The sequence below is a fragment of the Aythya marila genome (assembly GCF_965140915.1).
Source record: "Aythya marila genome assembly, chromosome: 21".
In the NCBI taxonomy this organism is placed as follows: domain Eukaryota; kingdom Metazoa; phylum Chordata; class Aves; order Anseriformes; family Anatidae; genus Aythya; species Aythya marila.
This window is the reverse complement of record NC_139062.1, coordinates 1,401,917-1,427,442: the sequence shown is the minus strand read 5'-3', so window position 1 is coordinate 1,427,442 and position 25,526 is coordinate 1,401,917. Positions and strand designations below refer to the sequence as shown.

Here is a 25,526-nt window from a genome sequence, read left to right as displayed (position 1 = left end):
TGCGCATGCGCCACAGGGGGAGGCGGGGGGGGTGGGGGGGAGGCGTTGCCAAGGCGACGGGCGGCCCGGCCGCGGGGCCGCGCTGAGGTGAGGGGACGGGCCCGGCCCGGCCCGGCCCGGCTGAGGGGGACGGGGCATGGCGGGGGGCGACCGGGTTGGGAACGGCTGAGGGGCCCTGCCCGGGACCCTACAGGGTCTCTGTGTGGGGCTGGGGTTGTCTGCGGCCCGGCCAGGCTACCTCCCGAGCCGCTGTGGCAGAGGCCTGCGGGACGCTGTGCGCCCCCCCACACACATCAGGCCGGCTGGGGGCGCGGAGGAGGGAGGAAGGGAGGAGGGGAATTAATTGCTTAATTAATTACTTCATGTCGGCAAGGGCCTGGGGGTCTGTGGGGTCTGTCCTGCCCGTCAGGACCTTCCTTCTGCTGCTGTCCCTGTCAGCGGCCTGGATGCATGCATAGTTGTGAAGCAGTGTCGGGCAGCTTTTGGCTGAATTCATTTTCTTTCTTTCTATTATCGTTATTTCATTATTATTTTCATCTTGGTTCAAACGCACTCCGTACGTCTGGCTGCTCACTGTGCGCCTCAGGCTGCCCTGAAGACCAAAGGGGTTGCTCCTGGGCACGCCAGAGCAAGTAGTTTCAAGCTCTGTCTTGGACTAGTAGATTTAATTGAGTTTATAGTCAAATTGCTGCACAAGTTAACCAAACACTAACTACTAGTAAAACACTCAGCATAAGAATATACCTAGTGTGCTTTATGGTGCTAGTATTAAAGAAAAACTAGATTTATAGTCATCAGCTGCTGATTTGATGGACCACGAGGTGGAATTCCTAGCCTGTAGTACTTCAGTGTTCCTTTATTGCCCTTCTAGGGATCTAGCTTAAGTTTAAAACATCCTTGTTTTGTCTAGCTCACTTCTGCAGGATGCCACACAAGATCGGTTTTATAGTCGTTAGCTCATCAGGACACGAAGATGGCTTCAGCGCAAAAGAGCTGATGGTTCACGCACCAACAGTGAACGGCTGGCGATCACCAAGGTACTACCAGGGAGAGGAACGTGTGTTGTGTTAAGGCACTGAGTTTAAAACGCATGGGAGGTGTAGCATGCATGTTCAGAGCAGTTTACCACATCCAAATCCATTATAAAACCGAAAAATCTTTAAGTTACTTCAACCCCATACAATCCTTATGCTGGGGTTAAAAAAAAAAAGAAGAAAAAAAGCCTTGGTTACCACCTGAAGACAGCATTACATTTAAAAGAGACCTTTAAAAGAAAATAAAAGGAGCTATTTTTGTTCTTGTCAGTCATCTTAGAATTTGCTTTGGCTTAGCATTAAAAGTATAGTCTTCTCAGCACATCTTCTTGAGGCATATGGGGCACTTTAACATATGCATGCAATAAAGAGAAGAGAAAAATTGTTTCAACTCTTTGGAACTCTTTGTTTTTACAGTATATGTAATGACAACAAACTTTGAAAAGTTTCATAATTAAATGTTATTCAAGTTGAAAGTGAAGTCCTCCTTTAAAAAGATGACTCAAAATTGTGTATGCTTTCAGACTCTGTCAGTATCCCCAGGAAATTGTTCTGCAGTTGGTGGAAAGATGCCGAATACGAAAACTGCAGTTGCTTGCCCACCAATACATGATTTCAAGCAAAATCGAGTTCTACATCAGTGAAAGCTTACCTGAATACTTTGCTCCTTATCAGTCAGAGAGGTTTCACAGACTAGGGTAAGTCAAAAAGCTCTAAATTGTTGTATTACCTTAATCAGAAAGGCCTCAGAAGGAAATAATACTCACAATGTATTGCATGCAACATTGATACACCAAAGCATACCATACTTCCTTGGGGCTGGAGGCTAAATAGGAGGCTCAGGTATAATTGGGGATAGAATTTTACTCCGGGTGTTCAAATCACACAAGTTGCCTTTTGTCTTTAATGGAGCTTTTTCTGAAACACTGAAAACTTTAAAGCTCTCTGAGAGAGCTTTAAAGCTCTCTCTCTTTATTTATGCACATCTCTTTTTATGTACATTTGCTTTGCTTACTTGCTACATTTTCCTTCTCAGTTATGTCCCTCTCTCAGACAATGAAAAGACTGGTTTCAAAGCACGAGAGTTAAAATCTGTTCATATGGATGCAGTTGGCCAGTACCTGAAGCTGATTTTCCATAAAAATTATGTCAATAAATACAACTTGTACAGTCAGGTAAGTTGAGTTAGCCCTTATTTTGTAAGCTAGATGAGGTTTCAGTAGCACAGAGCTGACATAGAAATCTGCTCCCTTAATTTCAGAAGCTGAAAATGCTGTTTGAAAGCTCCTGGGTTTATTTTTGTTCGTGATCAAATGCATGCAACTTATCTAGAACAAACGAGTCAAGTGCATGTTATATGGTTCTCTTTCATTTTGAGTTTTAGCATGCAAAGCAGGTTCTGTGCTGAAGACAAAGCACTTCCTCTCAGTACAGTTTTGTGGTCACTTCATACCCACTTTGGGGTCTTATGTGGCATAAAGCAAAGGTGTTGTACAGCCATCCAAATACAGAAAAAGTGAATATTTGCCTCTTAATTCTGTAGTGACTATTCACTTCCATCCCAGACAAGGAAAGGGAACAACTGATGACTGTACGATGTGATCTACAGATTTGGTAATAAATTTTTAATGAAGCTTGAAGTGCATTTAGCACTTCACTTAGTGCTTTGCAAGCATACCACCCTGGAGATCACAGGTCCTAATTTGTTTGTTTGCAACACTATAAGAAGATTTTGCAGAAGATCTTACACAACAGTCCCAACTGAGCTAAAATGGTGGCTAAAATATTTCCACTGCTTAAGGTATTTTTCAAGTGAAAGTACTTCTGCTTAAGAAAAATGTTGTTACCAACTCACTGATGTCAAATTCATGGAAGGTGAAGAGTGACACAAAATAAGTGTGTCAATATGAAGAATATTTGGGTATGTTCATATAAAAAAAAAAGGGCATGTTTGACAACAGAAACGTGGTCTGTGTTTTTTCACAAAACAAGTAAACAAAACAACCTCAAAGCAGATCTTGTTTTTAACTTTCAGCAATCAAGTGGACAAACAATAATGTTAACATCCAAAGGTATTTTACCAAATGGTTGTTTTCAGATTAATTTTGTAGGCAATGTTGACATTACACGTTTTCCTATATTAAAGTAAAAAAAAAAAAAAAAGGAAAAAGGAGAGGTGATATGAATTTAAATAAATCACTACTTGATAATTTTCAGATGATGACACTTCTGAAGGAATATCAGCACAAACTATCTAGTGACTAATTGTGCTTGTGTATTTAAGCATGCCATTTCAATTTTTTGTAAGATGAGGAAAAGTTAATGACCTTTTGCATTTCCATTTTCTTTAAATCTATCCCAGGTTGCCCTAGTTGCTATAAATATCATTGGAGATCCAGCAGACTACAGTAATGACAGCAATAATAATGTAAGTGCAAAGCATCCCTGTCTTTTTACTGTTGCTACACATGTTCAGTTGCAGGGTTTCTGAGATAATGAATGCATTTTTCTTCTGGTAGTTTCATGCTTCAGCAGAGCTGCCCTGTATTGATTTTTATCTTACTTTGAAGCCAGAAAGATCTCAAGAATTGAGCCTAACTTGTGGGTGCAAAAAAAAAAATTAAAATTAAAATTAATTGGAACATTTGCATTTTCAGCCTCTTAAAATTCTAATATTTCAATATGACCCAACACAGAAGTAGGATGAGGTGCATAGCTTACATTGATTGTTGTAAGTCAGAATTTCTGTCCTGAACATACGTGTTGTTGATGAGTATGTATTAAGATTTATTTCTTTCCCCACAAAGCCTTCCAGAGAAAAGCTGATAGACCACTACTTAGGAAGTAAATCAGATGATCCTGCCTTAGATGGAACATACCTCGGGTAAAGATACTCTTTTGTATATACCCTGCCGAAACTTCTTGGTCTGAATTAGTGTTCAGTCTCTATTTTGTTGGTTTCCTGCTAGTGAAAACAGAAAACAAACTCTCTGATAGGTCAATTCGGATTTATTTTTTTCATTTTATGTCTTCAGGAAACCTGATTTCATTTCGCCTCTGGATGATTTGGCTTTTGATATGTACCAGGATCCAGAAGTTGCTCAGATAATACGTAGACTAGATGAGAAAAAGCGTGAAGCTGTCCATCATGAACGCTACGATTATGCCAAGAAACTCAAACAAGCAATTGCAGACTTGCAAAAGGTATTGGTAAAGACTGTTTATCTCTGAAGTCACATGGTTCTCCAGTGATCCATCAGGAGCCCTAGCTTAATGTGGTATTGTAATTACTTCCAGTATGTTGTAAAAATAATAATTTTAAATTCAGACAACTTGATGTAATAATTTGGTTGGAAATACTATGTCTATGTGTACGCAATAATGTGATTCCAAGCTAACTTGTTAAAATGTTTTCTAGGTAGGGGAACGACTTGGACGGTATGAAGTAGAGAAACGCTATGCTGTAGAGAAAGAGGATTATGATCTTGCTAAAAAGAAAAAACAACAAATGGAAGCATACCGCCTGAAAGTGTATCAGCAACTGCAGCTCCACAACCTTCTGGATGCTGAGCTGATGGTGAGTGCTGTTATTCCTGATTCAGGAGGCTGTTACTCCTGATTCAGTCGCACGGGTATTGTAAATAGAAATGGCAGAGAATCCAAGATAAATTCAGAGAATAAGAGTTGTTGCACAGATATTTTATGATAATTACATAAGGATTTTTAAGCTTTCTCTTTGGATTGTGGATTTCCCTAACCAAAGAGTTGCGCGTGTCGTTTTATGAACATGCTTAGTTCTCCATAAATTACTTTACATTACAATGCTAAGGTCTAAAGCAAATGACATAGATTCCTGAATGTTCTGTATTATTCCAGGGCTACCCAATGCAGATTCATAAAGTACTTTCTTTGTATTTTGAAGTATTTCTCATTGGGGGTATAATAGGCTTACGCTGCCGTGATGAGTAACCATACAGAAAATGTCGTAAGATGGTTAAAATTTTCTGTTGTTCTCAGAATGGAAACATTTATAATCTCTCCACACATGCACCCAACAGGGAATTATTTTCAAATTGTTTCATAAAGCTTCACCCAGTGGAAGTAGTTGCACATCTGTGAGTAAAGTCTGATATTTATTAGAAAGCCCCAGAATCTTGTTTACTGTCAAAGCTGTAACTGTAACAACTTTGGTTTTAGTACATTGTTAGCCTTACTTTCAAATTATCTGTCTCCTTTTCAGATTCGAAAGCCAGCTGAATTGCCTTTGGAGTCTATGATCTATGCTAACATAAAAGCTACAAATTCACCTTCTTGTGAGCAGATGGAACCACAAAAAGAAGAGGTTTGGAATGCAGAGTCTTTGCTAGAAGAAAAGGCAGGACAGCCTGCTTCTCCTGAGCCCGTTTTTCCCCATCAGTCTTCTCCTCCCGCTGTGGCTCATCCCACAACTTCCAGGGAGGCATTTCCCAAAGAAAACGTGAGTAACATACCCATTACCACAAAAATCTACCACAGCAAATGATCTTGCATTCAGCCTTCCAAAACAACAGGGTCTGTTAGAGTTATCGTCGTCATTGCTTGTACAGTATCTGAAACTGACTGTCTTGCTGAGCAGTGCCAATCTAACCGTTGGTATTGGCCTTTCTCTCCCGAATTTCTTTGGAAGCTTGTTACAAATGTTTATTGAGATTGAAGCAAAAAGGGATTATACCTGATTTACAAACAAATGAATGAAAAATAGACATTAAATAACTATTCAGAGGTCACACAGCCAGTTTTGGAGCAGGACAGGCAGCTGAATTTTGCCTGCTCCATTAGTAGCTTAATAAATCTTCTTGGAGATCGTATTTTATCTACAGCAGGAAGCAAATTTATTGGAATGTGACTGTAAGGTAAGGAGCACAGTCTTTGCAAATCTAATGAAGAGTTGCTTTGACTTTAGTAGCAGTAATATTCTCTCTTAATGGAATGTTGACATGAAATAATTTAACAAACAAACAAAGCTCTGAGACTTGCTGGCTTTCTACAGACAGATAATTTCTTCTGTAGGTGTGTGCACTTCCACAAAAGGCATTTTGTGTGTGCTCTATGATATTCTGTATATAAGAAATAAGTACTGCTTACAAGCACTGATTCCATTTCTTTGTGATGTTTTCATGGGAACCTCAACATCCGTACTTAATTGTAAAGTGCTACCGCTTTGAGGGGAAAAAATGAATTGACTTGAGGCAAGTGTGATTAATGATGAAACAACTTCACATCTAAGTCATTTCTAGAATAGGAGATTTTTATCTTGTCTGTTAGGTTGAATTTTTACCTTACGATGAGAGACCTCTTCCAGCTGTCCGTAAACATTCTGAGGAAGCAATTACGTACCTTGAGCCAGAGATGACTGAAGGGGATATCAATAATCCTCCAAGAAGTGGCATTCCTGGGGAACCAGAACCATTAACTGAGAAGGCACTGAGAGAGGCCAGCCCTGCCATTGAAGTTTTTGGAGAAGCCTTGGTAAAGAACAACAAAATAAGCGTGTAGATTATTGTGACCTGTTTTGACTTGATTTCACTCAGTTAACAAAGACTCACTGATACAAATTTTACAAGTTCAAAGCTGTTACCTAAAATTCTGAAATTAAACACTGGAAGTATGGATGTCTGTTTTCACCAGTGGTATGACAATGTAGCTTTTAGGATTGATTACTTGATAAGCTATTAAGCATATATTGTCTGGTTGTCAGCTTTAGGGGCACCCCGTACCAGAATAGCTGTAACTTGCCACTGCGTATGGTCTTTTGTAAGGAGAGAAACCATTACTGTGCCTGAAGTGGCTCCTAGAGCCTGACCTGTTAATCCATTTTACTACTCATTTCTCAAAAACTATGCGCAGAAACACCACTTTTAATAAAAGGCAGATTCCTGTAGAAAATGTCTGGGGATTGGATACTTAAGTTCATGTGCTCTTTTGAAGCTGTTTCTGTATATGAATGTTGAATAAATATTGAAATATCAGTACTGACCTTTTAAAAGATAATCTTGTTCTGTGTTCAGGTCTCAGGAGCATATTCCAAAACTTGGTCATATCGAGAAGATGCATTACTAGCTGTATATCAGAAGCTGATGGAAATGTCAGTGAGCACTCCAAAGGAGGATTTAAAGAACATGATGAGGGCTGCCATTTTTCTTGTAAGGAGAGCCATAAAAGACATAGTGTCTTCAGTAAGTAGTGATATGTTTGATAAGAAAAGGTCCCTAGCCTGCAATTTGCTCCGTGTGTTACATCAGCTCTGTCCCAGTGAAATCAGCAAGGACCCACTCAGTGTTTTGTCAGGATTACTCAGCAGCAAATCCCAAACTAGCAGAATAATTTTAAATACAAAAATGCTGTCATATTATGGAATGTATTTTTTTTTTTTAAGTACAGCTATAATGGAAAAAAGTGTTAATGCATATACTTCTTACACTTGGAATGTAGGGAAGTGCACACATAGAAGAGGAGAGCAGCTATGTGTGCTATGTATTCCCCCTTTTAAATTGTAATTGCTGCAGACTAGATCCTGTACACTTCGTAGCATTGAAAAAAATGAATTAACAAGTGTAGTATGCAATAATTTTCATAGAATCTGTGTGAAGTACTATTCCTAACATTACGTATCTTTTCCAGAGACTGATAAGCAATTATTATTGCAGCAGTCGAGATGCTGAATATCTTTAAAACCATCAGTTTAAATAATGTACAATGCTCCAGTGAAGAACAGCAAAAATTGTAGAACTGTAGTTAAGATATTTTAAATAATTTAAACAAGTAGTTTGTAAAACTACTATTAAATGAGTTTTAAAAAACAAACAAAAAAGTGGAATGTCAGCTTTTAGTTAGAATCAAGGATTTGTCAAAGTCTGGCATTCAACAGCATGGAAAATAGCATCCTGGGCTGAGTAATGAGCCTGAGAAACAACTGCTGATGCAGTAAATGCTGTGGTTGAGGTTTTTTTGTTTGTTTTTAAATAAAGTTGAAATACAGCAATGGAGCAACTTTTAGTTTCCAACTTTGGAGACTACAGTTAGCCTAAGGGGACTCGAACAAGAAAAAAAGAGAAATAAAAAAAAAAAAGAGCTACATTGTTTATAAAATGAATTCTGAAGCCTTTCACCTATGTCCTAACAGCAAGCTTTCCAGAGGAGAGTTATCACTGTTAATGGAAGCTATTTCAGATACTGTAATTATAGATTTCTGTTGCTGCTCTTCTTAGGAACTACAGAAATGATTTTACAGTATTCTCTGAAAACAGGGATATGTATGGTATTTTTGTTCAGTGTTTCTTTCTTTTTTATTTAGGTTTTTCAAGCTTCCCTGAAACTTTTAAAAATGATTGTTACACAATATATACCAAAACATAAACTGGGAAAACAAGAAACTTCTCATTGTGTGGAAAAAACACTTCCAAGTTTGCTGTCTAGAACAGGAGACTCTTCATCCCGTCTTCGCCTTGTTGCTTCTAACTTTATTCAGGTTGGAGTTTTTCTTCAAATTGCAGCTTGTTTAGCATTAAGAACATCACAGAGGTAACAACTGGGTAACATCTAAGCTGACTTGCATCTATACAAAGAAGAAAAATTTGTTTTCTTTTTGCTGGGGATATAACTAAAATTGCAGCAAGGTTATTGTATGAAATGCTCTGGCCTGTCACTAGAACCCCCAAAATGATTGATTACTTTATTCCTACTGCTTGGATTCTTTGCAATAGGTTTGTAATTGAATATTTGAAAGAAAATGAGAAATGGTTACAAATGTATTTTCATAGATTGGAAGTAGCCTGAAGAGAAGAAAGATGTGTTGTTTTTTTTTTTTATATCACTGCTACTAGAGGATGCACTGCCCTAATAAGCAGTTCCCTAGAGAAGGTACCAAATAGAAATAACAAATTCTCTCTGCTAAAATAACAAATAGGCAGCCACTTTTTATGGAAGTCTTATTTCATTTTACTGAACTTTTTATAAGTAACTTAAAATAACACTGCTTTGCAAAGATGGTTCGTTTTCCTTATTTAGTGTCCCTACATGCACACTGACTCTCCGTTTGCTTATAGGAAATGGCACTGTGTAGTGAAGTTAAACCTCTTCAGATTGTTCCAGTTCATTTGGTTCAACCACTAAAACCGAATTCCCCAATACATCTGGCAATGAGTCAAGTGGAATTAGTGGAATGCCTCTTGAAAGATATGGGAACTGAAAACTCTGGGTTTACCATCAGCAACGTCATGAAGGTAGGAGCCTGAGTTTACAGCACTTAAAGTTCTTTTCTGTTGGATTTGTGTTTGTTTGTCTGTTTTGGAGTGCTTGGTGAATTGTTAGAATTTATGAGCCTCTTGGAGGTGGTACCACACAGCCTTGTGAGGAAGCACAATGCTAATATGGGGGGAAAAATAATCACTAGGTCAAAAATTGTTTGGAAAAAAAATTGTCTGTATGAAGATTTCTGCCACTGCAGTATAGCTGTCTTACACTAGTAAACAAGGCCTTTTTGTTTGTTTGTTTGTTCTTTTAAGTTTGCAACAGGAGCTTTGGAACACAGAGTTTATGAAGTTCGTGATGTAGCTTTGCGGATTATCTTCGATATGTACAGGAAGCACAAAGCTGCCATACTGGAATATCTTCCTCCTGATGATGCAAGCATTCGCAAGCCTGTTCTCTATAAAACACTCTTTGATGGATTTGCTAAAATAGATGGTAAACTTTCTGACGCTGAAATCAGGGTACGTAATAAGAATGTAGAAGGTACTTGGCTACTTTAAACGTTGAATTCAACTGAGCAATGTACCAATTTCATAGATACGTTAGACCTTGAATGACACACATAGGAGAGCATCTAAAAGCAACCAGGCCATTTCTTGTGCTGCACTGACCATTTGTTCTATGCTGATATTTTATATTTTGCAGTCTCTCCTTTATGATATACAGTTCAAAAACTTTTGTGACTGAAAGAGTCTTTCTTGACAGGCACAGAAAAAGGCAGCAACAGAAGAAGCAGAGAAACAGAAGAAGGAAGAAATAAAAGTTCTACAAGATCAGCTGGCAGCTCTAAAGGAGATACAAGCAGAAGTTCAATCTGGAAAGGTCAGGGTGTTTTGGGTTTGATTTTGATGTGTTTTTCCAATCCTTTTTTGTTCCTCAAGTATCCTGGGCTTGGATAGTTTGCAATGAGACAACAGTAATTTCAATTTTAAGAGGGGCGAGGGGATGCAGAAGGAAGAGGGACTCCATGACATGCATTAAGAGACTGATTTTCATCCTGAGCAGTCTAGTTTCATTCTGGGGTTTGTTTTTCCTAATGTAGTCTAAAATTTGGATCCCTCCAATTCTAGAACCTGAGGCATGAATGTTGTAAAATGCTGGCTCTACTTCTTAGCCTTTAATTCTAGAGCAAAATCAGGATACAGTCTATTACTTTTCTCCATGGTTAGCATCACAGTCATTAAGAACATTTCTGACTAAAAAATGTCTTTGTTCAATAGGAAAGGGAGTCTGATTTTCAGAAGCCAAAGGATCAAGGTAGGTAACTTCAAGTAATATTAAGAAAAATAGGGCAATTTCTAGATGTTTTTGAAACAGTGTGCTACGGAATCTGAAGTGTGCCTTGCTTTTGGAGTGTTCTGTGCATGCACAAAAACTAATTAAAATGTGATCTTGGTTTTAATAGTTTTCTTTTTACAGGTTACCCAGTAAACAGAAGTCCACAGTCTGCAGCGCCAGAGATCCCAGATGATCATTCCTCTGTTGCAAATTACCTGGATAAGTAAGTTAGATGAGTAGCTTCTAATTGCCTCAAGTACCTTGTATGACCTGCTAATAACAATAACATTTCTCCAATAGGTCAAAGCCTCAACATTTAAACAATGAAAAAGAAAATCTCCTCTAATAGATATGGAATTATCACCAAGCAATCCTAGGTGTTGATTTTTAACTGCATGGATGGCACAACCTTGAACTTGTTTTCTGACTAGCTGCTTGTGGGATGAAAAATTGCCACAGTTTAACGTTCCGCTACCAGTATAAAATAAGGCGAAGACATATTGGAAGTTTTTATGTGTATTGTAGGATAAGGGCACAGAGAAAGCATCTGAAAATTCTGGAGTCATGAAAGCCAGTTAACTGAGCTTATCTCAGTGCTTCTGTGGAATTGTCTTTCTATATGAACAAATGCTTTTAAATTTTATTTACCATAAATTATATAGTAGTATGTGTTTGTGTCCTATCCTAAGGTCAGCACTACACAGGGAAAGTAAGGTCTATCAAAACGTTAGCATTTTTCAGAATAATTTCTAAGAGAAGTGGGGATCATCCATTTCAGTATATAGTGTTACTGATATTGTTGTGATATATGTCTGTTTTTTTTTTTTTCTCCCCAGCTTATGCATTTTTTGTGGTGAAAGGGATGAATCCTTCACAGACGAAGGACTGGATCTCCATTATTGGAAACATTGTCCTATGTTAACCAGATGTGAGCACTGCAGACAGGTCAGACATAAACTTTCTAGAGCGACTATGGGTCATTAACTTTTTATTCTGCTTTTAAGGTGGTGTAAAACATTTAAAACTAAGGTAGATGAATTCTCAGCACAGCTGTGTGATCTTGGATAGTGCTTTTAGAAGAGAACAGCCTTATAAATTGTATCAACAACTGGACTAAAATCTCACTTTTTTTGTGTGTCACTTTGAAAAGTGATATTTAACTTCCACAAATCATACGAGCAGCTTTTTTAAATACTGTTCTTATTTACTCGGTACAGTACAAATCTTCTTGTTTACCTCTTGCTCTGTTGAAGGTGGTGGAAATAGCAAGCCTGACAGAGCACTTGTTGACTGAGTGTGATAAAAAGGATAGCTTTGGGAAATGTCAGAGATGCAGTGAGGCCCTTCCAAAGGATGAGTTGCCCAAACATATTAAGAGCAAGATTTGCAATGGTGAGTAATTTCAAACAGGAAGGTTGAACTTTAAAAAGTAAAGTCTGTCAGACTTTCAAGTACTGTATATTTTTGGAAAGTCAAACCACTTCTATTTAGGTACTGCACTGTGGATTTAGAATTTTAATAAATCTTCAGGAGAGAACATTTTTAGAATAAATCCCTATGTTTTTCATTGCTTGAACTGCTTTGCTTCCATCAATGCATGTGGGGAGGATGAGTGAGAACAGAAAAGAAAGCCTGTGTCACATCCTTGTAAAGTAAGGCCCATACACTTCTGTGATAACTGTCCATCATTCCTTTTGATCTCGTCGTTATATAGCTGATGATTAAACATGGGACTTCTTTGGGAGAAATTAATGATAATAGAGGAGGAGCTGGTTTAGTCATAGGGCAGCCTTACTCTCTTTGTTGTGCAGATCCTCCTTGTATATTAGAAATCAGCTCGTCTTTGCCATTCTTGCACTTTTTTTCTAATCCTTTCAGCTGCCAAACCAGAACAAGTGGCAAACCATTGCCCTCTGTGCCATGACAACTTTGCTCCTGGAGAAGAGGTAAGACTGCCTTCTAGATTGGTCTGATTTTATTACATTGTGGGGATTTATTACATTGTGGGATCTGTCACGGCTACCTCATTCTCTGGGTACAATATTTGAAACTGGGTCTTCTCTCCCAGGTATATATGGGAGCCACAGGGCTACAAGCTATTTGGTGTTGGTCTTCCTCCTCTACAGGCAACTGCACACTTCACAGCTTTCCCAATTCCCAACTACTACCAGGCTCTGTGTGTTCCCTTACCAGCCCTAATATTCCAAGTGGAATTATGCAGCTTAAAGTTATGCTTAAAGTTATGCAGTTTAAAGTTAAGCTTAAATTATGCTGGACTAAGCATATCCAACAGAGCATTCAGGATTAAGATGCTGTTGATACGGGTGTCACAAAAAATTGATACGAGGGAAGCAAGCAAGACTGGCTATGATTGGCAAGATAGTTGAGATGGCCTCTCTCTCCTTCCTACGTGTTGTTTCCTTTAACAGCGTAATGCTGTGAATGAAATCTCAGCTCTAAAATGTGCTTCCAGCAGTGGAAAATAACTATTGATAATTTATCAAAAGTTAGTAGTTCAGAAAACATTTAACGTATCTGTTCTGTCCTTTTTGTGAATCATCTGACACTCAAAACAGCAACTTTGTTTTGAGTGTTAGTTCCAGTTAAATGTCAGTGTGATACATCATCTGTGTCGTTTTCTTCCTTCCAGCAAGATATGGCCATTGAGTAGTGCTTCTATTCTCAAAAATATTTATTTTCCTAAATCTTTCTGGCTTTGCCCAGGGTGGGGAGCCCAGAAAATACTGTAACCAAGCCTGGAATATCAGTTGAGAAATGTATGTAGTGTTTGAATTTGGGGAATGTATAATTTTTTCTTACTTCTGCTCAAATGTTTCTCTAGATTGAAGGGGTTCTCATGCTTTCTAGTGATAGCAGCTCATATTCTTTTTATTCATTGAATGCTTTATCTATCACCATATCGTTTTTCTCCATGTTTAAGAAAAAATGTTTGTGCATACTATGCGACTAGATAAAAGACTGGATAGTTTTGCTGGGTTTGTAATATCACTTCTTTTTAATTGATTTTAGGCCTGGAAGTCTCACCTAATGGGCAAAGATGGCTGTAAAATGAATCCACGGAGATTACCCACAATAAATAAAACTCTTCTGATACAGCCTGGTAAGATTTTTTTGGGAGGAAGGGGGACAACGATTATGCTTTCTTACTATGTTGCCACTGCTTAAGAAAAGTATTTCACCCTTGAAAGCAACCTGGCTTTTTTTAACATGCTTTTTGTGTTTGTGTAACATCAGTGATATTTCTTAGGCTGTTATAGACTACAGTACACTTAGGAAGCAAGTTCTCAAAATCATTCAGTAACAATAATTTCAATAATAATAATTTAAAGGTCAATTGATGGAGGAAGCAGGCATTTCTGTTAATTTTATCATTTCAGTCTTCTTTCTACTTAATAGTATGGCTGTGGATAGAACAATCAGCAATGATGCTAACCAGTTACCATTCCAGAAAGCCCCTGAACACTGACATGGTGAATTGAGAGCCTGTTTTGTCTTTTAATGACCCATCAGAGAATGCTAATCTAATCCCAACCACAAGATGAATTGAATAGTTAGTGCTGCTGTATACTGTTTTTTCCTTTTCAGCTTGTAGCCTGGAACTGGGCAGAATTTACGACTCTGCAGTTTCTTCACCAGCAAAGCAAAATTGATGCTCATCAGATTTTTTTTTTAAGTTGACTTTGTTTATTTAGTACATGCAAAATCCTCTTATTGCATGAACACAGAAAATAAGTAAAAAAGCTATTTTCACTGCTTGCAGCACCAGAACTGTTTTGGCAGGTACCATCCAAAACTTTCCTCCCTTCAGGCTATTTTCAGGATTGCTTAATCCATTGCATGTTCAGGCCATCGCTAGAGTTAACCTTCTCTGTCTGAATTTTGCTTTGCTCCTATCTTCATTTCACAACTGCTCCCAAATTCCTGGAAAGAACCGTTAAATTGTCTCTCAGCTGTCGTAAGTGAGTGCAGTTTGCCACCTACAGTCATGTCTCTCTGTCTTCAGCCTTGCTGTTGCTACTCGCTAATGAGAAGGCTAGTTAGTTTGCTGCTGTTTAAAATTTGAAGATGTTAGAAGGAACTTAAATCCTGCCTCAGTAAAGCTAAAACTTGAGAGCAATTTCCTAGAGGTACGAACTTTGACCATTTAGTCCTACCACTTTTGGTACAAGATGCACTTTGATACACTGAGAGGTGAAGGATTCTTGGACTGGATGCCTGCCAACTTTTAGTTACTGATATTAGTTGTTCAGACTTAATGTTTCTCAAGAATCAAAATACTAAATAAATTTCAAGGCTCAGACCAGATGTGCTTGCAAATAATGATCTGTGTGATCTCTTCACAGGCAAAATAGGTGGCCACTATTTAAGGAAACCAGATCCTTCAGGAGCAAAAGCTCGACCTCCTTCTATGGGAAGCAAGATCCCAACCCCAAGAGGGGGCCCAAATAAAGGCACTGGCAAACCATACTCAAAGCGATGACAGGACAAGTACGGTATTCTTTGTCGTAATAACTGGCCATGTAGTTATTAACAGTTGTTTAAAATTGTGGGCAACATATCATCTTTTTCATTTGACTACCCAAAGTTATTTTTCAGCCTTGAGCAGTACTTGCCTCTGAGAACTGCAATCCATAACTTTTGTCGCTGTCCATGCAGCACTGTGGTTTTGTCCTAGAAATGTACCTGTTAGAAATAGGCGTGTTTTCTGGGACAGACCTATCCTGCCTCATTTCGTGGCTGGCACAAGGAAGGCTCTGCGTTGGTCAATGACTGGTTCCTCGCATTAAAAAAATAATAATAAAAAAAATCTAACTAGGCTAGAGTTAACATGGAGCACAATCAGCAGCAGAGCTGTGCCCTAGCTAGTGGCTTAGTCTCAGGCTGTGGTTCTCACAGTCTGGTTTTGAGATCCAGTGGGGAATTTCCTTAAGATCCAAAAGCCAGTCATTTCTGGTTTGATTTTTTTTTCTTGGAGAATCACAAGAAAGTTACCAAGCAGAAACTGTACTAGGCTTTCAGGACAGAGCTGAAAAGAAATTTTCTTTTGAGCTAAGTCTAATGCTTGTTTGACATTGTACATTCCGGAAGTTTGGGGAATAATACTTACATTAGTTGGCTTTACCACTTGGTCACTTCAATGTAAAAATTGCACCATATATTGCTAACAGTTTTCTGCCAAAATTAACTTTATAACATGCTGAAAGAACTAGCTTCAATTTTTGTCTGTCTTCCCATCAGATGCAGGCAGTACACAAATGGGTTATGAGTTTACACTGTGTTTACTGGCTGGACGAGGAGATAGGTCTCATGTATGTATTTTTGCACTACATCTGTACACTTACAGAGATTTCATCATAATTAAACTTGAGGAAATACCAATGAAAAATGAATATATAGTGAGCAAAATAGACTTGAGGCAGTTGTCCAGGTCCCTTGGTGGGATGGAGTTACTACCTTACTGTAGCAGATGAATGAGGGTATTGCTGTGTATCTGGCATAAGGTGAAATGAAAAATACATGCACTACTTTGAAAGATAACTTCACTCTCCTTAGGAATACCAGAGTCTGTAATTTTTTGAGTTCAAGCATGTTAATAATGCCCAGTGAATGGATCTCTCCTTGGGTCAGCCCAGGCTCCGGGAGTAACACAACCCATGCATGGCTGAGATGTGGTTTCGCTGCTAAAGCCTGGCCTTTACATATATTTCAGATTTAGAATCTCAAAGCTAGTAGCACGGTACCCAAAGTGCTACTGGACACCAAGAATTAGCACCAAATACAAAAGCTGAAGGGCTGGCTGAGTATTGCTGCATGACATGCCGTTACGCAGGCAGGAACATGAAACAGCTCTTCCGTGCTGCCTCGCTGTGCTCGAAGTGCCTTATTAGTCCGCTTGACAAGAGGATTAAGCTAAACTACAAGAATCCCATTTGGTATATAAGAAGTGTGTGTACCTATGGAGCTACTGTAAAATTAGAGTCATGCTTTAAAATCTCATACAGTTAATACTGAGATATTTACCTAGGAGCCGACCTCTTAAAAAAAAAAAAAAAAAAAAGGCCTGAAAAGCTTGAATTAGTAAGTTTAGTCCTTTTTTTCTGCTTTAATGTATGTCCTCTCAGCTCCCTTCTAAAGGCAGCTCTAATACGGAGTTTCTCTAATTAGATCTGTTAGATCAGCATGTGACTGTTTAATAGCTTCAAAGAGAACAGATTATATTGAGGCGCGATGTGTGAAGCCTTGGACCTGAAGCAACAATCCTAGCGTTTCTGCTGGTAGCGTTTAGGCAACTGCTTTCCAGGACAGAATTAATTGCTCCTGTGCTGATGTCCACCACAGGTACAGGAATGAGTGATCATGATGATAGAAGTAGGAGATTTGGGGGTGGTGCTGTTTGCTATCACAGAGTGAATTTGTGGTGTTGCTTTGTATACATATAGCACTGATTTTATAACACACAGGTTTTATAGTTTGCGTGCAGCCTATCTACAAGCTCGTGATTTTTACAGGTAGATCAGTGCACTTGTATTTTCAAAGTCTTTATATAAATTTTCTTTATTCCTAGTATATATTAATAAATACACAACCACAATGAATATATATATTTATATATATATATATATGTGTTTACTTTAGTGACACAGGTTCCTACTTTAGAACCTTATTCCTTATGCAAGCAAAGTAATCATGGATTTTGCTCAGAGATTAGGCTGTGCAATGGGCTGCAGGCTCATGAGCTATTGCCCAGAGCATTTTCATTTCTTTTGGAAGCAAATCTGGGAGCTTTCCCTTGTGCAAATTCAATGAATAATAATAAAAATTAAAAAAAAAAAAAATGTTTGCAAAGGTCCTCCATATTTTCTGCACTGACCAATACAGTGCATACTTTAGATTGGTAAATGCAGCTCTCCGTTGCTCCTCAAGCATGGCTTTTAAACCCAGCCAAACAACACGTAATTAAAATACTTCAGTTGTCCTGTATGTAGCAGGATGTGTCCTTGTATTTGGTAATATTATGTACCAACCTTTTTAAACATGTTTTTACAAATAAATAAATAAAAGGCTTGATTCAAACAAAGTTTAAAAAGCTGTTTATTGGAGTGAGGGTCGTGTTCTGCTGGCTGATCTGTGTAATTTTTTTCAAATCTGGAATGGCTTTCTAGCAACATCTTAAAGGAATCTGTTATTGCGTACATGTATTTTATAGCGTGTAACATTCGGGGAGATGGGGAGGTAGCTTTAGACTACTTTGCACCCCCAAAGCAAGGTTTAAAGATAATATTAACTACTCAAGTGTAAGAATGAGAAATACTTCCCAGTGAGAAGATGGAAGGAGTTTTTAGGACTTGAAAGGACCTCTTTTGGGCAAAGTAGTGCCCTTTATGTCAATTTAAAAGGACAGTTTACCTGGGCTGCTGCCTTTCATTTAACATCTCTTTTCTGCTGCGGCAAAATAAACACTGGAGTAAAGAACAAAGTGAAGTTTGGTTTTGTGCCACAAAATGGGCCAGAGTAAGGCACGTTACAGGTGAGCAGGTCTGGTGAACCGAGAGAAGGGTGGAAGACTGGAGTCTGGAGTGATGGAGCATCGCTGTTAAAGCAGGAATGAAGCCGTGGTCCCCACCCTGTGTTTTTTTCCCATCCGATGGCTTCTTCCATGCTCTACCCGGTGCTCTGCCAGGCCCTTTGCATCCCTCCGGCCAGCAGAGACTGCAGGAGCGCAGCCAGCGGCCCTGCCGGCGGGGATTCACCGAACTCCAGCACCGAGCTCCGGCACCAGTGCTCTCGTCCCGCGGTCCCTGGATACTCAACCAGGGCCTTTCCTTTTGTCACCGCCGCTTCGGGAGAAAAAAGCCCTTCCATCAGCCCCATAACCTCTTTTTAAAACCCAATTACCGGGCTCTCAGGCCGGGGGGAACCCACTTTTGCGGGCGAGGAGGGAGCGGGGCGCCCGCCCCCGGCTGCCGGCGCAGGCTCGGTGGCGGCGGGCGCGGCTCGGGGCGGATCCGTAGGGCTCGGAACAGCACGGAATAACACGGCACGGCTCGGGATGGAGGCGGCGTGGCCGGAGCTGGAGGCTGCTGCCCGGGAGCGGCGGCGGGAGCTGTGTCTGCCGGGCGCGGCGGTGTCGGAGCGGGTGGCGGCGGGCGGCGGGCGGCTGCCGGCGGCGCTGCTGGGGCTGCCGCTGCTGCAGTCGCTGGAGCTGAGCGGCTGCGCGGCTCTGCGGGAGCTGGGCCCGGGGCTGGCGGCCTCCCTGCCCGCCCTGCACACGCTGGTGCTGCGCTGCAACGCGCTGGGCCCCGCCGGGCTGGGCCCGGGGCTGGGCGGGCAGCTGCCGGCCCTCCGCCTGCTCGACCTCTCCGGGAACGGCCTGGAGGAGCTGCCCGCCGAGCTGGGCGGCGCGGAGGGCTGCGAGGAGCAGCAGCAACAACAACCCGCAGCCTTCCCGCAGCTCCGCAGCCTCAACCTGAGCGGTAACCGGCTGCGGGAGCTGGGCCCGGGGCTGGCCCGAGCCGCGCCTCAGCTCCAGGCGCTGCTGCTCTCGGGCAACCTCCTGCGGGCCCTGCCCGGCCGCCTGCTGCCGCCCGCCGCCGCCTTCCCCCTCCTCAGCCGCCTCGAGGCTGCTGACAATGAGGTGGAGGAGCTGGGCGCTGACATCGCCGCTCTGCCGGCCCTCAAGGTGTGGGCAGCTCGGTCCCCAGTCCTCCCCAGTACCTCCCAGTATCCCCCGTCACCCCGCTGACCGTGCCATCTCTTGCAGAGCCTGGACCTGGCCAACAACCGGCTGACGGAGCTGCCCGCCGCGCTGGCCGACTGCCCCAGGCTGAAGGAGGCCAACTTCAGGGGCAACCAGCTGAGGGACAAGCGGCTGGAGAAGATGGTCAACGGCTGCCAGACCAAGGCCATCCTGGAGTACCTGCGGGCCGGCGGCCGCGGCAAGGGCAAGGGCGAGAACGCCAGGGAGGAGGCCAGGAAGAAGAAAAGGGAGAAGCAGCAGAAAAAGGACGGCGGGGAAGGGGAGCAGGACGAGCTGGAGGCCGTCAGCAAGCTGCTGGTGAAGGTGCTGCACGTCTCTGAAAATCCCACGCCGCTGGTTGTCAAAGTCAGCCCGGGCGTCAGAGACGTCCGGCCCTTCATCGTGTGCTGCGTGCTGAAAGGAGTAAACCTGAATCCGGGCAATGCCCTGAAAAGGTTCCTGACTGCACAGGTAGCTGCTGGGGCCTCCTTATTCTCATTTATGAGGGGAAAGTTGTCAGCAGCGCTGAAAGGAGACGGTTTGTGGCCTGGCAGGCTGCTCACGGGTCCTTCGGGTGGCAGATGCGAGTGCTGGGTGCTTGCTTTCCCATCTCAAAGTGCTTACTGCCCGGTTGGGAAACATCTCGTGTGCTCTGCTTCACTCTCCTTATGCTTCGGTTGTAATTTGGGTGAAATTATTCTGCAGGTGAAGAGGAACGCTGGGTTTGGTCCAAAAGGGTAAACAAAACATGCAGACTGCAGAGCTTTTAAGTGCTGTACGAGGACGCGCCCAGACGCCATGCAAATGAGGGTTGCTCAGTTGGAAATGCTGCAAACATTCAATAGAGGAGAACGCTGAGCCTAGGAGGGGTAAATCACATTGATATCTTTGTTGTATTTTGATTGCATTCTTTATGTTTTAGACTAAACTGCACGAAGACATCTGCGAAAAGCGGACAGCAGCCACAATTGCCACCCATGACTTGCAGTTGGTCAAAGGTCCCCTAACATACGATGTTCAGCCTCCTGGTGAGCTGAAGGTAGGGGGCAGTGCCAACCTTGGATCTTTCCCTGTTTTTTCTTTTTTTTCTTTCATTTTCTGGAACTTTTAGAGTGGAAGGAACCTTCTTCTTACCCCATAGATGCAAGGAAAAAAAATAACTCCAGGAATTTTGAAGCTAATGTTCTTGCCATCCTGCTGTCATGAGCCTTGCTTAAGCGAGCCTTGCTTGAGCAAGCCTTGCACAGCTGCCTGATATTACTCCAGGACCAGTTATAAGCCTATCTGTCTGGGGACTTAAACCAGTGAGGGAAGCAGGCGTAGGCTTTTTTTCCTCTACAAACGTTCTTATGTAGCTTAACGTGTGCCTTTGCTTAGGGTGGTTGAGGTACTGGTGTTTCACTGTTGATCCTTTCTCCTATGTTGTGGTGTTTCCATCTTAATGTTCCCTGGAGGTCTCGTATGTGGTAGGATGTACCTGGAGTGTCAGACAGCAGAGCAGGTGCTCATTCATTGAGTGTGCCTCGATCGGCAGCAGCCTTCCAGGTAACCTAATTAAAATAATTCAGGTTTTGTTGGTTTACCCAGGCTTGGGTTATTTATGTTGCTGCTTTCAAAGAAAAAAAAAAAAAAAAAAAGATTGCAGTACATTTGTGTGTCAAACTCTTAGGCTGTACTTGCAATCCAGAACACCAAAATGTTACTTCAAATTTGTGACCCTTATTTGTTTAGGCCCTTTAATATCCTGCCTCCAGAAGCAATGTTGCTGTAAGACTGACCTGTTAGGGTGCTCTGACTTTGGGGTTGACCCAAAGTTTCCATTGCATTCTGCTGTCTAGACTTGTGTGTAGCTGCTCTGTGCACATTAACTAGAAAGTGCACTTACAGCCTTTATAAGTTGTTAAGAACGATGGCACATCTTCATTGACAAAAACCCTCCCTGTGTATGAGATCTAGCCGAAACTTGGAGATATTTTTTTTTGTTATTGCTGATACCCACAACAAGAGAAAATCCTGTTGCAAAGAGGCACAGGATTTACTGAAACTTTAGTTTTAGTAACGCTACGCCCCAGGTTAGGGTGAGAAGCCATTTATCTCCATTGCCTGGGCTGTTTGGTCTAATGTGCTGCGTGATCAAATAGAAAATACCTTCAATCCATAGAGGCTTTGAGTAATGGTGTGAAATGTATGAACTTGTTGCTGGACAGTCTGAATAGTAACAAAATCTGGTGAACAGTCTTCAGTACTGGAAAAGAACTGGGAGTAATGCCTGGCCTTTGGTTTTCTATTATCAAGTAGCAGAAATGAAGAAGTACTGGCGGCAAATATTTTGCAATATGATTGGAAGTGCAACTCCTGCTCCAAAAAATGGAACATGCATTGAGGAATTGCATTTTGTAGCTGCCTTAACAAATTAAAGTATACAGTAGAACTGCACCAGAAAGTCTGGGAAAGCTATTAAGGAGAACAGTGATGCGTGTGAACACCTGAGAATTTGCTGTTGCTTAATTCCATGCAACATGTAGAAATAAAAAATTGATTGTAAGAAATTCTACTTGATGCATGGTTTTAATTTTCATCTTGCTTACAAGGGAGTTTTAATAATCCTGGTGTCTGAGTCACTCATAAAATTGTTTCTTTTTTCTTGTATGGTGTAGATAACGCCCCTGGGTCGAAAGGAGATCAAGGCAAAGGATCTTCTCCGTCAGCTGCAGCTAGAAGCAGAGGAGCAGAGGAAACAGAAGAAGCGTCAGAACGTTTCTGGGTTGCACAAGTCAGTATTTTGTTGTTTTTCTTCATGTCAATTTTGGCAACTCATTCTTGCATGGAAAAACAGCACTGAAAGAAATGTGCTCAAATGTATTACGAAGTATGTTCTGTAATGGTGATTGGGCTAACAAACTCAGTGTGAGCTTGTAGGAGGTGGTATGAAAAACACTGAACCGAATCTTTGCTTGCAGAGTAACCCAGAGTAAAATGATGGTGATGAGTGACTTCCATTATTTTTAGTTACATCAAGAGTAAATTCTTGTCATATTTATCACCTTTAAGAGTAGTTCTTGTACTTAAAACAGCAAGTCGAAGGGTACCAAAGAGAAATGAAGTTTGTCATGCATGTTCAGTAACTGAAGCGAATCAGAGGTGCTGCCAATCTGCGTGTAAGAGCAGACGAGCTGTGAAGCAGAGCGTCACGCTACCCTGTTCTGTTTACTGCTCATGTAGAGATCACCACCCATATCCATCAGTCACGCACCTTGGAGAAATTTGCCAAGTACAAAATGGAGAACTGTGTACCACCATAGTAAGTAAGAGGGAGAATTAAATAAGTAAGCTGTCTGGAAGAATCAGACGATGGACTCTGATACTCCTGCTCAAGCACTGCAATCTCTGAAGGCGCTAGAAGCCTGTCTGACTACTTTAACAGTGTGGATGTGAAGATGTGAGTTATTTCGTGGTTCTAGCCCATCAGTTCCTGTAGCTAGTGGCTTTCGTGTTATTAGCTGCATCACCGTGACATCAGCTTGCTGAATTTTAGTGCTCTGACTTCTGTTTTTGTCACATGGTAGATCAGGAGCACACTAATTCATTTTTGTCACCATTTTCTGGCGCTTTGTCCAGCTGCTGTTTCAGTTATTTTTTGATTGTCCCTTTCTTTTTTTTGGCAGGTATCTCCAGTTACTGGATGGCAAAGATAACTACCCGTGTCTTGTGGATGCTGAAGGTGTTGTGATTTCTTTCCCACCAATAACCAACAGTGAGAAAACAAAGGTACTAGCTGCTAGTGGAAATAGGTTAATCAGAATTAAACAGCCTTTCTTTCTCCTGAGAGAGAGAAACTTGTGATTGTGTTCCAAACACAAATCTCCAAAGCCCTACTCTTCTCCGCTTGACTATTGGATTGCAATGAATCTCAGTTATATTTTTACCTTTGTAAATTTGTAAACCTCTAGCAAGCTGTTCCAAAGGCACCAGCCTCCTTTTGCAGAGGAGGCTTTATTGAATGGCCAAGACAAGAGTGGGAATACAGTTTTTGACTTGTAAAGAAAGGCAGTGCTTTGCTTGTGGTTGAACTGAATGAAAGCCTTTAATTCTGTTTTTCTACTGAAATATTGCCAAGTGGCTGTGGGTGAGTCTGTGTGCTCTGATTCATTACTCACTTTACCTGTGATACTCCTACAGATTAGAAAAACCACCCATGATCTGTTTCTGGAAGTGACAAGTGATACCAGCTTACAGATATGCAAAGATGTCATGGACACTCTAATTCTGGTAAGTAATTCAGTAAAATAATCCTGTCTGTTCTTGGGTGCTTCTCAGCAAAATGTTTAATTGCTCATGTGTAGAAGAATACAGAAGCTGTGGGGTTTTTTTGAGGGAGAGAAATTGGTGTTTTTTTCTTTCTTCCCCTCCCTGTAGAATGCTTTCATGCAAATATTCCTCTAGAGGCCGGCCAGATTCACATCGTGGAAAACAACTTTGAGTTGCTCCAAGGGCTTAGCTGCAGAATTAACCTTGCTTTCTGTGTTTCGCTTGTAACAGAAAATAGCAGAACTGAACAAATTCACCTTGGAAAATAAGGAAGAAGGCTCAGGCTCAGATAACGAACCCGATGCTCTTTGTGGACCAGTGAACATGAACCCCGGCCAAAATACACAGCAGAGTTTTCCGTTGGTAGTGGAGCAGGTTCGAGTGGTGGACACAGACGGGAACCTGAAAGTACTTTATCCTTCAAAAACTGACCTAACCACAGTTTCTTCTCTTCTGACTGTAATACGCTAGCAGCTGTCAAAGCTAAGAAAATTGTTCTTTTTTTTTTTTTTTTTTCCGTATTCAATAATGCAACTAGCACGCAGTGAGATTGTTTGTTTTAAAGAAAAGATGGAGTGTGTCCTGCCTGGGTGTGTAAAAACTTTGAAGTTTGATCAAGTCATGGTAAGGAGTGTTGCATTCTCTCAGCCTTAATAGGAAGTCATCAGTTTTCTGACTAGGTGGAGACAAGATCATCGTCAAATGCAAACAGAAAAGTAGTCAACGTATTCAAGTCAGAATGTACAAATGTGTAAGGAGAATCATTACAACATCATAGCAGTTTGTAAAATGAACAGAGTCATATTTCTCTGCAAGGTAACTATTTCTTCCTGGTATGTTTTACCTGGATTATTTTAGTAGTTGAACTGAGAAGTCCAGTAGGTGACAGCACTGATGCTGAGTTACGTTCTGTGTGCCAGTTCTGAAGACAGGATGCAGAAGTACTTAGCTAACATCTCATTTTGCATAGTTTTATATCTGGAGTAACCAGGAAACTGAAAATTCTGCCTATTTTAAAAATCTTCAACCTAACCACTGCCAGAACTTGAGCAATGAGTTTTACTCTGATGTTTTTTTTCCGTGTTAACACATTTAACACAGCTTTCATTTTTAAGTGAAGTCAGGTAATGACTGCAGGGGCTTGTGTTCCCCGGGATGTTTTAGAGCCATAATCCAGCCATGTGGAAATACCAGCCATGGTGAATTTGTTGTGCACTCATCAGCTTAGCTGTTGGTCAGGATCTGAATTTGTTCTTGGTTATGAACTTCAGTTCTGTTCAGAGGGCCAATACTGTCTTACAGTGACACCACTAAAGCTCCCCGCCTCCCCAGAAGGTAAGCGTTTTTGCCCAGAGTGATGCTGGTGGAGCACTCAGTCACACTCCAGTGTGGAGAGTGCTGAGGACTGAGGACTCCTTCCAAAATACACGTAGTTCTTTTAAATTTTGCAGCCTCTGGGTGATTTTTACATCCTGGCTGCTAACTATGAATGTAGAGCTGTCCATAAACTAGGGTGACCCGTGGATTTACTTTTTTTCCCCATTAGAAACAATGTAGAGCTCTAACAAAACTTTCAGATACTATGTCAAATATGTCAACGTGTTGCATACTGAATGGAAAATAAAACGGTTCTTGCAGTCACATGTCACTGTCACTTGTTTGGGCATTGCTGAGTTTTCCAGTCCTGTAACTGTACAAACTTGGCACAGTGGTAACTTTTTCAAGCTACTTGTATCTGAGCAGTCCTAAGTAGTACTTCACAATTCCCTGTGAAATAGAATAATTCTACAGACCAGTGATTTACGAATGCTGTTTAATCAGTTTCAGCAATTAGAAAACAACTGAATTCCACAGAACTT

The 25,526-nt window shown here is 41.1% G+C and overlaps 2 protein-coding genes across 4 annotated transcripts; both read left to right on the top strand.

The window, feature by feature from the left end:
• Nucleotides 1-57: 57 nt before the first annotated feature.
• On the top strand, nucleotides 58-17,691 carry CEP104 (centrosomal protein 104). 3 transcript variants are annotated; one of them, XM_082777091.1, is made up of 23 exons: nucleotides 58-87; nucleotides 911-1,037; nucleotides 1,559-1,732; nucleotides 2,071-2,209; nucleotides 3,397-3,462; nucleotides 3,842-3,918; nucleotides 4,070-4,238; nucleotides 4,453-4,611; nucleotides 5,275-5,511; nucleotides 6,339-6,542; nucleotides 7,082-7,249; nucleotides 8,368-8,541; nucleotides 9,119-9,295; nucleotides 9,578-9,784; nucleotides 10,029-10,145; nucleotides 10,544-10,580; nucleotides 10,743-10,824; nucleotides 11,438-11,546; nucleotides 11,855-11,993; nucleotides 12,480-12,547; nucleotides 13,632-13,722; nucleotides 14,966-15,110; nucleotides 16,333-17,691. In XM_082777091.1, exons 2-22 carry the CDS (start codon nucleotides 925-927, stop codon nucleotides 15,100-15,102), a joined length of 2,844 nt encoding a protein of 947 aa, XP_082633217.1. In that variant the 5' UTR covers nucleotides 58-87; nucleotides 911-924; the 3' UTR covers nucleotides 15,103-15,110; nucleotides 16,333-17,691. The 3 variants fall into 3 exon arrangements, with proteins under 3 accessions (XP_082633217.1, XP_082633218.1, XP_082633216.1); XM_082777092.1 differs by having other exon boundaries at nucleotides 14,975-17,691; XM_082777090.1 differs by having other exon boundaries at nucleotides 14,966-17,691.
• A 152-nt stretch (nucleotides 17,692-17,843) lies between these two features.
• On the top strand, nucleotides 17,844-25,308 carry LRRC47 (leucine rich repeat containing 47). The gene is made up of 7 exons (XM_082777184.1): nucleotides 17,844-19,302; nucleotides 19,384-19,830; nucleotides 20,282-20,398; nucleotides 22,017-22,132; nucleotides 23,025-23,127; nucleotides 23,539-23,628; nucleotides 23,899-25,308. The coding sequence occupies exons 1-7, from the start codon at nucleotides 18,673-18,675 to the stop codon at nucleotides 24,136-24,138; spliced, it is 1,743 nt and encodes a 580-aa protein (XP_082633310.1). The 5' UTR covers nucleotides 17,844-18,672; the 3' UTR covers nucleotides 24,139-25,308.
• The last annotated feature ends 218 nt before the right edge of the window (nucleotides 25,309-25,526 follow it).

Coding starts and splice junctions, on each gene's coding strand:
- CEP104 (XM_082777091.1), top strand. CDS start 925: ATGCCACACAAGATCGGTTTTATAGTCGTTAGCTCATCAGGACACGAA. Junction 1,038..1,558: donor AACGGCTGGCGATCACCAAG/GTACTACCAGGG, acceptor GTATGCTTTCAG/ACTCTGTCAGTATCCCCAGG. Junction 12,548..13,631: donor ACTTTGCTCCTGGAGAAGAG/GTAAGACTGCCT, acceptor AATTGATTTTAG/GCCTGGAAGTCTCACCTAAT.
- LRRC47 (XM_082777184.1), top strand. CDS start 18,673: ATGGAGGCGGCGTGGCCGGAGCTGGAGGCTGCTGCCCGGGAGCGGCGG. Junction 22,133..23,024: donor AACGTTTCTGGGTTGCACAA/GTCAGTATTTTG, acceptor TTTTTTTGGCAG/GTATCTCCAGTTACTGGATG. Junction 23,128..23,538: donor CCAACAGTGAGAAAACAAAG/GTACTAGCTGCT, acceptor ATACTCCTACAG/ATTAGAAAAACCACCCATGA.